This window comes from Exophiala oligosperma (assembly GCF_000835515.1).
Source record: "Exophiala oligosperma strain CBS 72588 unplaced genomic scaffold supercont1.4, whole genome shotgun sequence".
In the NCBI taxonomy this organism is placed as follows: Eukaryota; Fungi; Ascomycota; class Eurotiomycetes; order Chaetothyriales; family Herpotrichiellaceae; genus Exophiala; species Exophiala oligosperma.
The window spans coordinates 473,075-490,888 of NW_015622821.1; the positions used below are offsets into that span (position 1 = coordinate 473,075).

Genomic DNA, 17,814 nt, shown 5'->3' on the forward strand with positions numbered 1-17,814 from the left:
CAGAAGAGTAGTCGATGGTCAGGATTGATGCTATCGTAAATAATTTAAGCTCGTGGGACCTTTCACAGCCACCTCATCGGCCGCCGCGACGTGTCTGACGAAAACCTCTCACTTGAATCAGGTCGTAACATCACAACATCAGTCATCCTTTTTACTCGTTGAGAAAAAGAACCTCATCTAGATACTTCTGACTTGCGGCAGATGTTCTTCGTGTTACATGCGAACACATGCTCGGAGCTCCAAGTCTTCGGAGAATCAACCCGATGATACTTGTACTCTGTACAGGTGAATCAATATAACTCGATGACATCGAGGTGATTAGTTTGTCCGTCTCTGGACGTCATTAAGCATCCTACCGCCATCAAGGAAGCCTTCGAGTACTACAGAGTCCGTAACATGTTTCATCAAGCTCTTTAGAACCATATCGAATTTCGGGTGGTCGAATTTTCTCATTATGTTCAAAATGAGCCTGGGAGACCGGTATTATCGAAACGACGAAAAGCCTTCACGACGGTCGGATGCTCATCAAGAATTGAACGACTGCTTGACACGCATCAATGCCTACAATCCGCCTGTGCAGACTTGCTCAACCGGATGGTCCTTTTCGGGACTCTACCGTGGCCCGACATCCGTCGCATACCTCTTTTTCCGATTGTCCCAGTCCTATCCCGATCTTACCTTCAAGGGGCAATCTCTCCTGGACTGGGCAGAAGCATATCTAGCACTAGGGACGTCTCGTTCAAATTCGAAAAATGTCGATTCAAGCCATTGCGGCACTGCAAATGAGACTCTTGCTCAACTGGCCATTCGAGCCGTGATCGATCAAGACCCATCTCTCGTGCAACAGTTGTGCTCATTTCAATCACTGATAAACGGCACAGAGGGTGGTTCAGATGAATGGCTCTATGGAAGGGCAGGTTACCTGTACCTCCTCAGACTTGCGGGGAGTGGGTTTGACAAGGAATCCGGTCCCGTCGGTAAAATGGTCGACGAGACGATTCAGAAGACGGTCCAACGTATTCTGGCCAGCCGACAGCCTTGGACGTGGCATGGCAAAGCCTACATAGGTGCCGCTCACGGTTCATTCGGTATTCTATGTCAGATCGTCCTCTCGGATCCTGCAGCTGCGGACTCTGTGGAACAAATCTTGTCACAACTACTGGAGATGCAGTATCCACGTAGTGGCAATTTCCCTTCGTCAATGGCTAGGTCATCTGACAAACTCGTTCATTTTTGTCACGGTGGCCCTGGTGTCGTACTATCACTGACATCGCTCCGGCCACATTTTCCCAATCTACGGCAAAGGATCGACGCGGCGATCGCGGCCGCCCAGAGAGATACTTGGAGACGTGGTGTTTTGGTCAAGGACCCTTGCTTGTGTCACGGGATAGCAGGGAATGCACTCGCTCTGGATGATGCGGATGAGTTTCGACACCTTGTCACGTACATGTCGAGTGGTTCACTCGAAGAAGCCCAACAAGGATGGTTGAAGGAGGCGGGTCGGAGTGACGAGTTTGTAGGACTGTACACGGGTGAAGCCGGCCGAGCTTGGACTTGGGCTGTGGCAGACAAGTTTGACGAACTGGCAAGTAAATGTATCGGATTCAATGATCTCTGATGGAGAGGACAGATGAGAACTACAAGTTGTTCCAGTGGTATCATGTGTAACACTGTTGTACGGCAACAGCCTCGTCGGGTCAACACGACAAGGCTGTGTGTGGCCTTTTGTCAATTTCAGCCTTGTTGACTTGACTGCCTCGGGAATTTTTCCGCTTCATCGCCGACCGTCGACGCTCATCTCCTTCATGTCCACACTTCTAGTTATTATTACAGTACTACCTCCCAACGTCTCCTACATACTCGCACAGTACGGATAACGTACGGAGGAGAATTTCGCGTTTGCAATATTCTTGCCATCAATTGCTTTTCCTTTCCTAACAACAAAGGATATGTCGACCGATCCTCCCCAGACAACCACACACCCCGATGTCCCACCGTTCCCGTCTCCCTCGACCTTTTCCATCCTACCGGACATTTACCTCCTCCTCGCGCGGCTCAACATCCTCCAACAACAAGCTGGCACGGCCTCGACGGCATCCACACCGCCACTCGACCTCAAGGACCTGCCTGCTCAAGTTTACCCGATCAAGCAGCGTATAGCCAAGGCCAAAGCGGCCGTGCAGGCGCTGCCGGACGTCGAGAGGACTGTGGAAGAGCAGGAGCGTGAGATCCGTGAGCTGGAGAGGACAGCTACGTTGCTCAAGAGGAGGATTGGAAAATTGGGAAGAATCGCGGCGGGGAAACACGACGAAAACGAGCTACGAGACGTGGTTATGAAAGGAGTCGAAGATTGAAGAATCACAAATGACACGGCACAACAAAAGCAATAAGAATCTCACAGGAACATTCAAGATGCGGAATTGAGTTGGTATTGCATTGCACAATCACAGCATGACACGACACGACACGACAAGGCCATGGCACTTTTCACCCGCAAAATCTACATGCCCACTCACGGGCTTGGGGGTATCGTTGAAGATACGCTGCTTTTTTGGTTCAGCCCACCCAGAAATCCTAGCCGTTGAAAGAATTTTTCCGCTCACATCCCCGAAACGCCGCAATCCCATGGTATGGCCTGTTTAGCCTTTTTACCTGGGAAACCAGTCTACACGGGGAGAGGGAAAGTTGAAGCCCAGTCCGCAATCTCGTGTCTGAGCTTCTGAATCTCAGGCACAGTGTCACTGGCAACTGCAGCCTTGAAGTCCTTCAGCTTGTTGGCTTCCTTGGGCAAACCACCCTGGACCTGCTTGCATAGCTTGATGCTCTGGTCGATATACTGAGCAACACGCTTGAAGTCTTCCTCACCAAACCCTCGAGAAGTCATTGCTGGTGTACCAATACGGATACCGCAGGGAGTCAGGGCCGACTTGTCACCTGGAATACTGTTTTTGTTGCAGGCAATGTTGATCTGCTCCAGAACAGCCTCAACTCGCGCACCGTCAAGGCTTTGAGGACGGAGATCAAGCAGGACCATATGCGAGTCAGTGCCATCTGCTACAAGCTTGTAGCCGAGAGCCTTGAACTCGTTCTCCAGAGCCTTTGCGTTCTTGACTACTTGTTCTTGGTACGCGCGGAACTCGGGGGTGGCAGCTTGTTTGAGGGCAACGGCAAGAGCAGTGATGGTGTGGTTGTGGGGACCGCCTTGATGACCAGGGAAGACGGAGAAGTTGATGGGTCCTTCGAGGTCGTAAAGGACCTGCTTGCCAGTCTTGGGGTCGGTGCTGCGCACTCCCTTGCGGAAAAAGATCATGGCTCCACGAGGTCCACGCAGGGACTTGTGGGTAGTGGTCGTGACAACGTCAGCATACTCGAAAGGCGAAGGAATGACTCCTGCGGCAATGAGACCGGAGATATGAGCCATGTCCACGATCAGGTATGCTCCGACCTTGTCGGCGATCTGGCGCATTCGGGCATAGTCAATCAGTCTGCAGTAAGCAGAGGTTCCGGCAACGAGGCACTTGGGTCTATACAACTGAGCGTTCTCTTCCAGTCGGTCATAGTCAATGATGCCGGTTTCGAGGTTGACTCGGTATGGGAAGGTCTCGAAGTAGGTCGACACGGCTGAGATCCTACACGAATGTCAATGCTCCTTTTCTTCCCACATTCGCTCTGTGTTGTTTGCTTACTTCTTCTGCGGTGTCTGGTATCCGTGACTCAAATGTCCACCGTGAGGCAAGTCCAAACCCATCAGTCTGTCGTGGGGGCGCATGATGGCCTGGTAAACCTGCAGGTTCGCCGGGCTGCCACTAAGTGGTTGCACGTTGACTCCCCATTTCTCAGGGTCGAGGTGGAAGGCCTTCAAAGCTCTCGCCTGGCATGTGAGTTCAACCGCGTCAATGTGTTGGTTTCCTCCGTAGTATCTTGCTCCGGGGTATCCTTCAGAGTACTTGTTGGACATGGGCGATCCGAGGGCATCGAAGACGGCGCGGGAGGTGACGTTTTCGGAGGCAATGAGGATGATGGACTCTCGTTGACGTTTGATTTCTTTTTTCTGCAGTTTTGGAAGAGAGCGAGTGTTAGGCTTCCTGCATCGTGCGCCATAGTACATGACGGGGACCAACGTACCATGATCTCGGCGATTTCAGGATCAGACTCGACCAAGGACTTTTCGAGCATCTGCAATATTTTGATGTAACTTGTGAGTAGGCTGCATGCCCATTTTGTGTGGGGTAATCAAGACGACTTGTCACTCACCTCCTTGTGAGCCTCTGAGAGGGCGTAGCTGGGGTTGGTGGTTGAACCCATCTTCGATGCTGCTGTTGCAGACAGTTTGCGAGCGGTGTGAGGTGGGAAGGTAAGGAGGGAAAGGACAATGATGCACAACAACTGGGAGGCTTATGGCTGGCTCGTAAGAAAGTGAAAAAAGTCTTTTCGAGGTGCACAGTACAAAAACGAAAACAGTCACGCAAGGGTAAATACGGCGGGCTTCGAAAGTCTACGGTCAGAGAGGGATGGTGGACCTGTGACATGAGGGAAAATGAATATTTTCTTCGTGGTCTTTTTTCCCCCTCGCGCACCCGTAGCTAAGATTCATCATAGAGGCGCTAAGAGAGGCACTAGTGGGTTAAAAAATGGACTAACTCGAAGGTCTTTATAGGCAAACGAACATTGAGTACGGTAGAGCATATGATCCGGTTTATGCACTCTATCCAACGTTTAACGCTTCCAGTAGAGTTCCTAGATACTATAGGCACGCTCAACTTTCTGCCATGACCCTGATGATAACGCTCCGAGTAAGGTCGGTAGGTAGGTAGGTAGAAATAATGGTACTCCATACTATCCGCACACTTGCCGTTTTTCTTTGTGCGAAATCATTCATAAGACATCAGCATCCACCAATTTGTGCTTCTTTTTCTTCTTCTTTTCGGGGTTTGTTCCATTCTCTCCGTCCATCGATCTTTGAGACTCGTTCTTGGATGATTTCTTGGACTTTTTCTTCGGCGTAGGTTCTGGTATCTCGTCGGGGACCTGGAAAGTGTTGGTCATCTCGACGTCCTCATCCGCTGACTCTTGGCGTGTTGCTGAGGATCCGTAGGGGAAATATCGCATCTTTAACCCTTGAGGTTGTTGTCGAATCGCTTTTGGTTTTCCGGTTTCTGTGGCGGTGAATACCAGTGGCGTACCAGGGGCCTGGTCTTTTGTTGCGGTCTCTCCGTTTGTGGATGCTTTGGATTTTTGGTTGCTTGTGTCGATGGCATGGTCACCCATTTCCCTGAGCTGGAAATTCCTCTCAATGATCGCAGCACGCTTGTACGTCGACTTCGTTCCGTGGGGCATCAGGAGAGTTTCGTAGCCGTGAGCGGATGGCATGGAGTGCAGGTTGTAACTGACACCGTCCTTGCTGAGAATACTTTCGCCCCTCATGACGGCTTGCATGTCGAAGCTCTTGACGGATTCGATGGATACAAAGTCTGGAACTGAAATGTGCCAGACCTGCTTGCCGTCCAGGTTGTCGAGAAGGCCAGTTACCTCTGATGTGTAGTCGGACGCCGACAGGGTCAGAGCCTCGTAGCCAGTGGGTGGCTTGTAGGCCTTGGGCGCTATTCTGACGTTCGAGGATGTTGCAGTCTTTCTGGCCTTCTTCACTGGAGTTTCAGGGATAGTGTCGGAAGATCGTTTCTTGCTTCTTGATGATGATGAGGAGCTGTTGCTGGTTGACTCGGCGTCGGAACCGTCTTCTTCAGCACTTGATTGCGACGAGGATGACTCTTCGGTGTCTTCATCATCGTCGTCATTCGATGTAGTTGTCGTCGAGTGCGAAGCTAGATTTGGTTGTGAAGCTGTTTTCGTTTTCTTTTTTGGTTGTGGTTGGGGTGTTTCTTGTTCCTCTTCGTCGCTTGAATCATGGACAATTTCTTGGCTGAGATTGCTTTGCCTTGCGGCTTCTTTTTTTGCCATGGTTCTGAACGCTGGTCAATATGACCTTCAAGTTTTGGGAAAGCCTCAGAGTCGTTGGATATTGATCAAGGATGGTGGTGAGTCACGAACAATGGCCATCTAGGTAGGGAATCTCACAGACAAATTTTTGGAGATTCACAGTCGCGAACAAAAATCTTTTCGGGTCTTGCCGTACGCTAAAGTTTTTAGTGTATCTAGTTACTAAGTAATGAACATTTGCACGCTCTTTTGCACTGGGTGACTTTTGGTTCTCAGTGAGCAAAGATATATTGTATGCCTGCGAGTAAGTCAACAAAACCACAAACGGGGAGATTTTGAACGGCTAACATGTCCAAGATGGTGAGCGTTTGAGCGCAGTTGCGAGGCAACGCCGTCTGCGTGAGGCGCGCTCTGCTTCGTCCACTCCTCGAGCATCAACCCCTGACGCAACAAGCCAACAGGTTCAACCTGAATCGGTGACAATTGAGCAGAAACCTCAAGCAGTTGGTGATGGAGAAGCAGACGAGCAGCCACTCGCCGTATCTAACCAGTTCTCAACCTTGGTTGAAGCCTCCACAGTCCATTTCAGCTCTTCTCGAGAAATTGAAAATATAAATGAAAGGTCTGTTAAAGTGAGATTGTCTCGAGGTCAGGTATGTAAATTTGCCGTGTTCTATGACTAGACTGACAAGTACAGAAATGTGCTATCCTGGGTACTTGCTGTTTATGGGTCAAAGAAGGCGTGGTATCTGTGTATGGAGCCATTCTGCAGGCTTCTACTGCTACTTTCCGAATATATTCACCTGCAAATTATGCACTGCCGACAATTGAGGCGTTGACATCCAATGCCGAGTTCGAACTTGACTCCCTTGGTGGTGGGGTCCAAAATCTGCCATACAGAGGAGTGAGAGATGTCTGGCCATCGACAGGAGCTGGCAACCTGAAATTGTCGTTTCATATTTTGGGACACTCCATCGAACAGGATGCGAAGGCACTACGAAGACCAAAGGAGCTCAATACCGATGCCTGGAAGACTGTGCTGTCACAGTTTCCGAGTCCAGCCTCGACTACATCCCGGTCATCCTCGAGCCCAAGGATTGTGGTATGTGGTAGACGATCATCCGGTGTATCAACGTTAGTCAGACATCTATCGAATCGGCTCTTGACACAACAGGGCTCCAAGGGTCTTGTGTCTCTAGTCGATCTGGACAGTTCAATGCCAGAGTTTACACCACCGGGGACTATCAGCATGCTTCATATCCAGGAACCAGTCCTCGGTCCGCCATTCACACATCTTGTGCTTTCCAAACACAAACATGTGCGAGTTTTCAGGATGCATTTTCTCGGCGAAATTGACCCTACTGACCTATCAGACTGGCACCTCGAACGAGTGAACGATCTCCTCGCTCTCGAACGAAGAATTCGCGCCCAGAAAGACAATATGCCGGTCATTATCGTAGTCCCGAAGTGGCTCGAGAACATTGAACAGCAAACTGCTAGTCTCATATGGAAGATGATGCAACCGACAGACATTGTCTGCATGGATACACGACAGAGCTCACCGCATCTACAACCTTGGAAGACATTGGCCGAGACTGATGGCTGTCGAATCCATCAGATCCCAGCACAAACTTTTGACAGGATACCTCCTCTTCGTGAGCATGAACTCTATATGCAGTCCTACTTTCACATGTCAGAGTCTTCAAGCAACCAGTCATACTGGGTGGACACTCCCGTTCTGGCTCTAGACCCTGTCAATCTGAACTATGGTAAGAAAATTCCGGATATCGGCGGCGTCTTGCTGTTGGGAGGGAATGTTGCCCTCGAAGACACACGTGATGCGCTCGAAGAGGGCATTGCTGCAATTTTGCTGGTCAGGCAGCAGCACATTGAGGAAGACCCGGCTTCACTTGACAAGGGTTTCGATATTGGGATGGATGGTAGAGAATCAACAGAAGACAATGGATGGCGGGTCAGCCGCACAGAGGAGCAAGTCCCTCGATTGCTGCAAAGTCATCGTTCACATGATGCTTTTCCGTATTCTGAGAAGCAGTCGTACTGCATTGGGTTAGGAATGGTAACAGGGTTGAACGTTGTGAAACGTCAAATAAGCCTTGTCACTCCTCTTCCGTCCCAGGCACTTCTGAAGAGGCCAAAAGGATGTCAACTGGCACTTGTTGTTCAGAGAGCGACTTCGGATGCGAGATTCACATCGCACTGGGCTCGAAGAGAAATGAGAAGTACGAGAGGCCGAAGTCAAGATCCGTAAAGGACGGTGTGAAGTTGCGACGACGGATGACTCTCCTTGCGAAATTAGGCGTTATGAGTGGCGTGATTGGCAAATAAGCATCCCTGTCTTTATGCAGAGTCGTGCGGCCTCACACGGAAAAGGACGGCGAAATAGCTGCAAGATCCTTGTCAAGAAGAAGTCGAGGTGAAAGGAATGGCCATCAAACGCTCCGTAGTGTACAGTAGTTCTGCATAAACGAGGAGTTGTCATCGATCTCGACCTGATTGGACACGGCGGAAGGCGATGGCTTGATGGGCTTGGAGTGGCGGTCTGCGATCCCAACGGTCGGATGGCTGATCGAGAGAGATCTACGGAGTCTGGGTGGCCTGGAGAAATAAAATCTGTAGGTGAAAACTCCCGAGAGCCTAGAAGGAACAGAGCCCCGGAAAGCCGCCTGGTGTCATCACTGCCACTCTCCGTATTCCCAATGCAGTCACTCGCCATTGCCGCTCCCTTTGTAATAAGGAGACTTACCACTGACCGACGACGAGGTCGCCGACACTTCCTCCTTCTCCTTCATCTTCCCACAGGCCTCACTTTCCTCTCACCTGTATTTTACTCTTTTGTCCCTTCCAACACTCGGACGCATCTCCCATCGGCGCACTGTCGCATTTATTGGTACCCACCGCCCTCGGATAGGACCGCGTCTATTCCATTCTTCAAAGCCAGATTCAACCCTTGATTCCACCTTAGGTCACACGAGTCCCAACATTACCTTCTCTGCTCCCTTCTCGACACACGCTTCACCAGCGCACCTGACGACAAGGTTTGTACCTGGCCTGGAAAAGCTGCGTCCTTTCCTGAATCTTTGTGGGTGGAAGGAGCACTCATGGCAAGCCCCGATTCAAACAGCTGCGTTTGCCTGAGAATCATGGACAACCACGCCTATAAGCTATGAGAGAAGGCTTATAACGAGATTGGGAAACAAACATGGATTTCACAGTAAGTCCACACCTATATACCTTGGGAACTGCTTTGGCATGATTGCGCAACCGGCCTGGCGCATGACATCTTCACATGCGTCCAGGATGCGCATGCCATTTTTATCGCAACGGATGTTGACAACTTCTCTCTAGCTCGCACTTACGCACTTCTGCGAAGCGCATGGCCCTAAATCAGTCCTCTGTACACAAGTCCTCCCGGTGCAATGTTCCTTGTGTCTTCCACCGTCGCCATCACTACGGGCCTGCTCCTCCTCCGAATCCCTTACGACACAAGTCCACGAGACCCCCTTTGAATCTACTCAAAATGGCCACCCATCGCCAAACCTCCGAAAGACTGACACCAACTTGACCTTACCAACCGACTTCTCCGGCGCTTCTACTAGCGTCGATTCTGAGACCGAGCCGGACAGTCCCACGATCGAAAAACATCCATTGTTCCGACAAAAGCGGGAAAGTAGCCTTCAGTGGCCATATGGAAGAGCCGAAGGCGACACCTGTGCCAGCTGTAGCTTCAGCGTGCCCAAGGCCGTGGCGGAGAAACTCCCAGTGGGCGCACCAGGTAGCAAGATACCAAATGGGAAGAAGGCTACCACAGCGCCAGTTCTGCGCTCGAGAGAATTTGTCTGTCTACGGAGAAGACGAAGTAACGACCATCACGACTCTAAACCCTCATCGTACAGTTCTTCCTTTGCCTCCTCGCAGTCTCCGGCGCGATCTATTCCTCACTCGCATTCCGACGACTGCCATGACCATACACTAACCTACTTGACTGCGAAATCTCCCGACGATCGCGAAAGCTATGCGCAGTTGCGCGCATCAGTTATTCGGACTCTATCTTGCGAGCTGCTCCCACGCGGCATGTCGGATGGACCTTTCTGCTTTGGCGACTCGAATACGGGCTACACCATTGCTTATGTGTTCCGACTGACAGATCCGAGGGCGCGTGGACGACGACGGGCATATGCCTTTGTTGCTCTCGCAGGGAAAGATGCCAGCCGTGCATTCCAAGCATGTCCAATGCTTTGGGAGGCGTTTGCTAGCATGGCAAAAGGAATTGAAGCCGCAGCGCAAAGACATCAAGAAGAGCAACGACGGAAAGTAGAGGAACAAGCACAACTTGCCGACTCCAAATCTTCAAGAAATTATACACCTGTGTCGTCGTTTCTGACGTCGCGTACGGTCGATCCTGATGGACACCCGCGGCGTGCAGGACAAGCTTCGCCACGCAGCTTAGCGGAGATAGTCGGCGATGAGAATATCTTTGCCTATCTACATCAATACTTTGTTGCGATCCTTCGATGTCTTGGGGACCAATTCGGAGGACTTCCACTGGCGGAAACACCTTCGGTTTATCAGTCCGTCAGTGATGAGTCGCCGCGATTCTCAAAGACTTCTGCAATGCCAACCCGAGTTCCACCAGTATCGTTCGCGCATCTTGAAAGTCTACGCGACGAGGACGCGACTCCAACGCCTCATTCCCCAAAATATCTTGAGACCCAATCCTGGCAAACCAAGCAGGATGTAACAACAAAGAGTTCGACGGATCAAGATGATCTTCAAGTCTCAAAGACGCGCGCCACCAAAGCTTTCAAACTCAACCCGTTGTGCGCGCCATTGGTGGTCAGCGAGACTGCAAAGCGACAGGTCGTGGTCTAACCGATCAAATAATAAACACCAACATCACACGCATGTACATATCACGGCGGTGACCCATGCCTTTTCTCTTTGAGGTAGGGTGGGCAACCTCACATTTTAATGACGGGACGACCTTGATATCAATTTCATACAAAGACCGTGAAAGGGGGTGGAAGGAGGGGCGTGAAGAGGCGTTATGGCATGCAATGGGGATTGGGAACATTGCAGCGTCATCAATCGATTACAGTCCATTGCCATGCTTTTGTGTGGCAAAAGTGATACCACGATACATCGAGGGAGTTTGCTTTGCGTCTTGTTGAGCATTTAGACCCGACCGAGGGAAGAACAATGTTTTCACACCTTGTGCCTTTTGGGTGGAAGGGTGGATGAACACCTCTAGGTCGATATTTTGTTTCAATTACGGAGTACTAGTACTTGGCTACCAGGTATACTTGAAGTACTGGCCTTGCCAGCAAGCTGACAAAGGTAGTTCTTATATACCTAGGTAGTTGGTGAAGTAGCAATGATGAATGAATAGAAGTGGTTGTCTTGATATGATCTTGAAAAGAAATGTATTCTCTAGGTAGTCTAGTGAATCGGATTGAAAAGAGAGAATCTTCCATACTCCGTATTACCACCCAAAAGGGGTAGATATTTTGACTCCCATACCATAACGAAACCCATATTCCTGACGTTTATTGTTGTCTCCTGTGACGCTCCTTCAACAGGATTTACCATTTTGTGAGATGGAAACCCGACATCAACACTTCTTGAAACACAGCAGCCCAGCGACCCATCCCATCGTCTTTCTCATCCATCATCGTCATCATCGTCGTCGTCGTTGTTGTTGTTGTTGTTGTATTGTGTATCACATCTCATCGCACCGCATCGCGCAAGGCGGGGCGACGATGTATTGTCTCTGAGTGGTACGTGACACGGTGTTTGAAGTACGGAGTGAGGTTAGATGAGATTGAACTCGGTCTTTCCTTGTTGTTCCTTGACCTCCCTCAAAGTGGCCAGTGGTCTCGGTTTTGGTAGACTTGAGGAGGTGGTCAATTGGTGAGTTTTGTTGGTGGTCTGAGGCATGTTGTAAACAATGACAAACGGAGCGAGTGCGGTGGCCGTGGTGGCGAGGAAGGTGGTCAAAGTGAAGTGAGACATTTTTGTGGTTTGTTGTTGTTTGTTTGCGCGCGCGCGTGTGTGTGTGTGTACGATTTTGAATCTTTTGGTTTTCCTTGTTTGGAACTTACTTCTCTGGAGAGAGCGAGATGTGATGTTGTCTTGTCTTTGTCTTGAATCTTTTGTCTATCGATCTTGTAAAGCTTTTTTGGGATTGTTTGTCAAGCAAAAAGGCAACAAAGAGAGGGATCTTGAAAACAGCAAATCTAATGCTCTAATTGATTCTAGTAACAGAGTAAAAACCAAATAAGTGAGTGAGTTTGGGTGGGTGTGTGTGTGTGTGTGTGAAAAGAAAGAAGAGAACAAACAAAAGTACTCAAAAAGTAGTCGCGAACCTCCAAATAAGGGAATCTGGCGGTGGCGTAGAGAACCGAAAGGAAAAAAAAAAAAGATAAGGGGGGAAAATTCTAATCAACGCAGGGTATTACGAGTACCCTCCATAGGAGAGGTACAAGGGAGTCGGAGAACAGATACCGCTCGCGCCGCGCAATGTCACATTGTGAAGGGAATCGACGTATCATTTTACGTTTTTAACCAAAAGGCGTGTGTGGATGGAACAAACAATTGTACAGTATGTAAGAGGAGGGCAGGGATGTTTGTGGAATGTTCGGAGATTCAGGCTTATGACAGGGCCATGTCTGACTCGGAACGCGCTAAGGACCAGGCACGGAGTAGACATGTACGGAGTGACTCGGGGTAAAGGGCCGGTCGAACGCGTTTAGCAAGGGGGGAAGGGGAACTTTGGGGTAGTTTACGGAGTATCTACAAGTCCAGGAGTACGCCGTACACAGTAAGGAGTACTGCCCCGTACGGGCACCGGAGTAGGTACAATACCTAAGGGTATCCCGTCCGTAAAGTAATTAAAATGTACATACGGATATGCACCACTCTTTATGTTACTAGTAAGCTCGAAATTGTTGTTTAAACAGGTAAGACTCTACGGATAAACTCTTTGGTGACTTTTGTACGGAGTATTTCTAACAAAAACATCTTCTCCTTTTTACTGTCTCTATGTACACAAAGGCAAAACAGAATAAATTTATGTACTAGGTAGGTACCGATTATCTCGATTACATTACATACAACTAGGACAACGATCCTCCTCATCCAATATGTACTCTACACCATTCTGGTCCTTTCCGACCCGAAACCCTTCTGCCGGGTTCAACCTGACGAACCTTTTACGCCAATAACCACGGACATCTTCATCAAACTCCAACAAATCATACATTCTTTCAAACTCGTCTTGAAGTTTGGCACATCTCAACCTGTACTTGTTGGCTTGTTTCTTTCGAAACGACACCGGCAAATGATCAGGACTTGATGAGCTGGGAGAACATGGACTGTCGTTGACCCCAAATTGTTGATCACCGCCGCACAAGGCCATTCTTTCTGCGGTCCTCACGAGACACAAGGTGAAATGGGTCCAATGAGCAATCTCATCGAAATCCATCGTACCGATATGTTGACGGAACTCGATCGTTTTGGCCCCTCCCTGATAGGTCAACGGTTCAAAATTGACAAACTTGTACCTCGTTTCGAGCACCAAATTACCGGAGCCGTCAAGTTTCGGTCGAAGGGTGGCGTCCATGAGTTTGGCGAGACCAGATGGTGTCATGTCCTTGTGAAAGATTTTTTTCTGGGCCTTGATGAGGTCGACCGATTCGACATTGTGACGACACCAATGAGAAGATCGTCTGATACCCATCAGGTTCGTCTGGACGTAATGTGAATCCCAATCGGAACGACATCGTCGACTTTCGTGGTGGAGTACATTGATCAATTCTTCAAACTGTACCAGTAAGTAAGCCAAATGCTGAAGAATAGGTAATGGGATCATTTCATCATCATCGTCGTCGTCGTCGTCATCACTGTGGTCCATGCTACTGCTGCTGCTGCTGCTGTCTTGACGAGGAGGAGGCTTACGGGCAACGTGGACATGGAACCCACAAGACTCATTGACAAAAACCCCAAAGGGGTCTTTGGGTTTGCCATGTAATGCCTCTAAATAACTTGAAATTTCTCGTAGCGCGTCGCTGGACCTAAAAACATCAAAAGACAAAAATTCGTAAGGAGCTGTCAATACCCTAGACACGAGTTCTTGTCCAGACACCACCCAATCTCCCTCGTCTTCAGCATCGAGTCTATCTGGAATATACTTGGAAAGTTTCTCCGGTTCGTCAATCGATCCGTCCTGTTGTCACACACGAGATTAGTGAGTCGACACTTTGAACGCCTGACATGAGACATGTCAAAACAACAAACGTACCACTTGAATGTTCCACGAACCATAACCTCTCTCACCGACGGTACATTCCAGGCCGGAATTTTCCAAGATAGACTGTGTCAAGAACATTGTTGCCGAGGGTAGGCCGATACGTGCATTTTGATGGCGATTGGACCTGCCGCGGTCAGTACGAGATACGACAACAACTCTTCTGTGATGTACGTCGTCGTCATCGTTGTGCTCTTCCGTCTTCTCGGATGGCTCACTACTTTCCCAGTCCATGGACGATTCACTTTCTTGGTCGGAGCTCAACGCAAAGTCATCTCCACTTCCGGTGTCATCATGCCCAAAAAGGTCCTTGTCCGTCATCCCATCGGTACCCATCCATTCGAACCCCACTCTCGGGTTCAGGTCGAAAGCGAAGACGTACTCTAGCTCTATACCAAACGTTAGCGACATGACCTGCTGCTGGTGCTGGTGCTGTTGCTCCTGCTGCCCCTGTCGAGGTGGTGATAAAAAGTGACGCCAATACAACGGGGGCGAGTAGATGGAAGAAACGGGAGTGTCTAGGTGTGATCGCTGACGGACTGAATGCTGGCTATGACTCGATTCTGGACGTTCATGTTGACAAATGTCAGTCTGTAAAGGTGCCGGACGTCTTGGGTGTTGATCTGGGGACAAGATTAGTCAGTTTTACTCCAAGTTCACCAACACCACCACTTCAGGTAGATACTTACTCATTTAACTAGGTAGGTATTTCCTCGTTGATGTGCTTTCTCAATACAAGTTGCGCATGTAGTTTTGTTTCCTGCTGCACAATCTGGCGTAATCAAGGAATTATAACATGGTCCGAGCAAAGGCATCGTCAAACAAAGAAATACCTCGACGTCTTCGAAATAGATCACAAGTGTCAAAAGAAGTTGACAATGAGACACCAAAAGCGAACAAAGAGCCAAACCTAGCAAGTGACAAATGTCAAGAATATCGCTGAAAGAAACTGTCGAGTCGAAGAAGTGGCCGACTCCGGCGTTGATCATGTCCGATAGTCTTGTCAACAAGATAGACCCTCGCAGGAAGGAAGTGTCTTTGCATTTGCAGTTCAGATGAGGGATCTCAGAGTCCAAACCCGACATTATATAATACAACCTGTATAGTATACTTTCCCCATCGTCGACCATGTCCTACTTTGCAAGGAACGCTTGAAAGGCTGAATGCTCAATAACCACATTACCCACAGCTTTCAACTTCTTGCGACCTTCTTTTTGTTTCTCCAAAAGTTTCATTCGTCTCGTTTTGTCGGCTGCATGTAATTTCGCGAGGACGTCCTTCCGATATGGTTTGATGGTTTCTCGAGCGATAATCTGTTTCCCAACAGCAGCTTGTATGATGATCTCGAACATCTGCCGATCAACATGTTCTTTGAACTTCTCGACCCATTGTTTGCCCACATAGCGTACTTGAGATTGGTGTAGAACACGCGACACGGCATCCACTGGTTCTTTGTTCACCAACAATTGGAGCTTGACAATGTTGCTCGAACGCCAGTCAGCTTCCTCGTAATCGAGCGTCGCATATCCTTTAGTGTTTGACTTTAGCTTGCCAAAGAAGTCGTCAACCAGCTGAGCTAGCGGCATCTCGTACTTGAGGATGACCTGGGAAGAAGTGAAATATTCCATAGACTTCTGTTCACCACGGTTGGCTTCGCACAGCTCCATGACTCTCCCAAGGTACTCTTCAGGGAATGTTAGAGTCGCTAGAACATATGGCTCACGCAGCTCTGCAACACCCCGGCGCGCTTCATCATTGTCGGGGAACTCGGCAGGATTGGTGATAATCTCCTCTCTGCCATCATTGTAAATGACCTTGAAAGGTACTGTAGGGGGTGTGATGATGATGCTGGTTCCGTGTTCCTGTCTCAGACGATCTTCAAACACAGAGCAGTGCAAGGTACCCAAAAACCCGAGTCGAAAACCTGCACCTAGCGCCTGTGACGATTCTTTCTGTACCGTCACACTTCGATCGTTAAGCAAAAGCTGATTGATGCTATCCTCGAGATGCTCAAATTCACTTTGATCGACCGGGAAGGCAGCCACAAAAACCATGGGCTTGGGTTCCTCAAAGCCAGGGAGGGGTTGAACTTGCTTCTGAAAGCCTACTCTTGAATATGTGTCACCGATCTTCGCTTCGCTGCTCTTCCTCATCGAAGGGTTAAAGTAAACATAGCCCACTTGTCCCGCTCGTAGTACTTTCTGTGGTGTCTGATCAGGATACATAATACCAACCTCCCCAACGGTGTAACGGTTTCCAGTTGCGAAAGAGACGATTTGATCACCAGCCCGAAGCTCGCCATCAAACAGTCGTACCAATAGAACAACACCTTTGTAGCTCGAATACCATGAGTCGACCAAATAGAGTCTGAGCGGCTTTTTAGGGTCACCAACTGGCCTACTTCAAGTCAGCAGTGAATGATATGCTGTCTGAGTATACTCACGCAGGTATCTGCTCAACAACTGCCGGGAGGATTGATTCGACATTCAGACCTGTCTTTGCTGACACGAGGACAGCACTGTCAGGGTCCAACTCGAAAGTATCGTGCATTTGCTCCAAGGCCCGGGGTGGGTCGGCATGAGGCAAGTCGACTTTGTTGATGACCGGTATCAGTGACAGGCCCTGAGCGAAGGCCAGGTAGAAATTCGCAACTGTCTGGGCTTGGATGCCTTGACTTGCATCAACTAGCAAGAGAGCGCCGCCACAGCTCGCATAGCTACGAGCGACTTCAGCTCTGAAGTCGACATGACCAGGGGTATCAACAAGGTGGAGGAGATAATCGTCCCCTTTGTAGCTGTAGATCATGGAGCATGTCTGCGCCTTGACTGTAATGCCTCGCTCTCTTTCAACATCTAGCTTATCCAGGACTTGCTTGTTTGCACCGGGTTCGATCGTGCCTGTAAGTTCGAGCAGGCGGTCACTGAGGGTGCTCTTGCCATGGTCAACATGCGCAACAATGCAGAAATTGCGATACCGTTCGATTGGGATGGTTGCAATTTTTTTCTCGAGGTCGCTTGGAACGGATGGTGCGGCGCGAAAGGCAGTTGATGAAGTGAATGATCGAAAGGACGGGTATTTAGTGTTCAACGACCATATTGGGGCAGAAGGAGCTAAAAATGCAGCTCTTCGCCGTGCAAAGACCTGCGGCCATCCTTTCATGCCAGTGAGTGTGGGTGATTCAAGTCATGAATGCGCCGTCGAATGTTCTGCTCTAAGGCCGCAGTCCGAGAAAATGTCCAGGCGTTGATGCCCGAAGATTTGCCAGCGCAAGCAATAGTTCTACCACTCCGGAGCCCTCAGGAGACGGTTGCCGCTTTTGACTACATGTCTCGATACGCCTTGATTACGCCTTGGCACGTGATTGTATTGACCTTAGACGTCCTCGTCCGAATCCAGGTTGAGATTTCATGACCTTATAGAACTAAATGGAAGAAATTTTGCGGATGTGATACGTGTATATGGAAGAGCAAAAGCCGCCGCGAAGGACGACTAGAAGTAGCGTGACCTACACTGCCACAGTTTCCCCTACGAAACTGCGCGGTCCGAAGCAGTAC

The 17,814-nt window shown here is 49.4% G+C and overlaps 9 protein-coding genes across 9 annotated transcripts; 4 read left to right on the forward strand and 5 right to left on the reverse strand.

Annotated features, from left to right (window-relative positions):
* Positions 1–454: 454 nt before the first annotated feature.
* On the forward strand, positions 455–1,618 carry PV06_04313 (uncharacterized protein; the record flags this gene model as incomplete). Its single annotated transcript, XM_016405190.1, has 1 exon — positions 455–1,618. One exon carries the CDS (start codon positions 455–457, stop codon positions 1,616–1,618), a length of 1,164 nt encoding a protein of 387 aa, XP_016263396.1.
* A 331-nt stretch (positions 1,619–1,949) lies between these two features.
* PV06_04314 (uncharacterized protein) lies at positions 1,950–2,354 on the forward strand (the record flags this gene model as incomplete). Its single annotated transcript, XM_016405191.1, has 1 exon — positions 1,950–2,354. One exon carries the CDS (start codon positions 1,950–1,952, stop codon positions 2,352–2,354), a length of 405 nt encoding a protein of 134 aa, XP_016263397.1.
* Positions 2,355–2,406: 52 nt separating this feature from the next.
* On the reverse strand, positions 2,407–4,512 carry PV06_04315 (serine hydroxymethyltransferase, cytosolic). Its single transcript, XM_016405192.1, has 4 exons — positions 4,255–4,512; positions 4,126–4,176; positions 3,687–4,051; positions 2,407–3,629 (listed from the first exon to the last, which is right to left on the reverse strand). The coding sequence occupies exons 1-4, from the start codon at positions 4,303–4,305 to the stop codon at positions 2,666–2,668; spliced, it is 1,431 nt and encodes a 476-aa protein (XP_016263398.1). The 5' UTR covers positions 4,306–4,512; the 3' UTR covers positions 2,407–2,665.
* Positions 4,513–4,689: 177 nt separating this feature from the next.
* Positions 4,690–6,066, reverse strand: PV06_04316 (uncharacterized protein). Its single transcript, XM_016405193.1, has one exon. It carries the CDS (start codon positions 5,956–5,958, stop codon positions 4,876–4,878), a length of 1,083 nt encoding a protein of 360 aa, XP_016263399.1. The 5' UTR covers positions 5,959–6,066; the 3' UTR covers positions 4,690–4,875.
* Positions 6,067–6,214: 148 nt separating this feature from the next.
* PV06_04317 (uncharacterized protein) lies at positions 6,215–8,462 on the forward strand. The gene is made up of 3 exons (XM_016405194.1): positions 6,215–6,241; positions 6,295–6,590; positions 6,635–8,462. The coding sequence occupies exons 1-3, from the start codon at positions 6,232–6,234 to the stop codon at positions 8,204–8,206; spliced, it is 1,878 nt and encodes a 625-aa protein (XP_016263400.1). The 5' UTR covers positions 6,215–6,231; the 3' UTR covers positions 8,207–8,462.
* Positions 8,463–8,663: 201 nt separating this feature from the next.
* Positions 8,664–11,418, forward strand: PV06_04318 (uncharacterized protein). The gene is made up of 2 exons (XM_016405195.1): positions 8,664–9,169; positions 9,304–11,418. Exons 1-2 carry the CDS (start codon positions 9,158–9,160, stop codon positions 10,825–10,827), a joined length of 1,536 nt encoding a protein of 511 aa, XP_016263401.1. The 5' UTR covers positions 8,664–9,157; the 3' UTR covers positions 10,828–11,418.
* Positions 11,354–12,454, reverse strand: PV06_04319 (uncharacterized protein). The gene has a single exon (XM_016405196.1). The coding sequence runs from the start codon at positions 11,965–11,967 to the stop codon at positions 11,767–11,769; it is 201 nt and encodes a 66-aa protein (XP_016263402.1). The 5' UTR covers positions 11,968–12,454; the 3' UTR covers positions 11,354–11,766.
* A 589-nt stretch (positions 12,455–13,043) lies between these two features.
* On the reverse strand, positions 13,044–15,110 carry PV06_04320 (uncharacterized protein). Its single transcript, XM_016405197.1, has 3 exons — positions 14,950–15,110; positions 14,255–14,883; positions 13,044–14,179 (listed from the first exon to the last, which is right to left on the reverse strand). The coding sequence occupies exons 1-3, from the start codon at positions 14,951–14,953 to the stop codon at positions 13,061–13,063; spliced, it is 1,752 nt and encodes a 583-aa protein (XP_016263403.1). The 5' UTR covers positions 14,954–15,110; the 3' UTR covers positions 13,044–13,060.
* Positions 15,111–15,203: 93 nt separating this feature from the next.
* On the reverse strand, positions 15,204–17,477 carry PV06_04321 (translation factor GUF1, mitochondrial). The gene is made up of 2 exons (XM_016405198.1): positions 16,704–17,477; positions 15,204–16,657 (listed from the first exon to the last, which is right to left on the reverse strand). Exons 1-2 carry the CDS (start codon positions 17,417–17,419, stop codon positions 15,394–15,396), a joined length of 1,980 nt encoding a protein of 659 aa, XP_016263404.1. The 5' UTR covers positions 17,420–17,477; the 3' UTR covers positions 15,204–15,393.
* Positions 17,478–17,814: the final 337 nt, after the last annotated feature.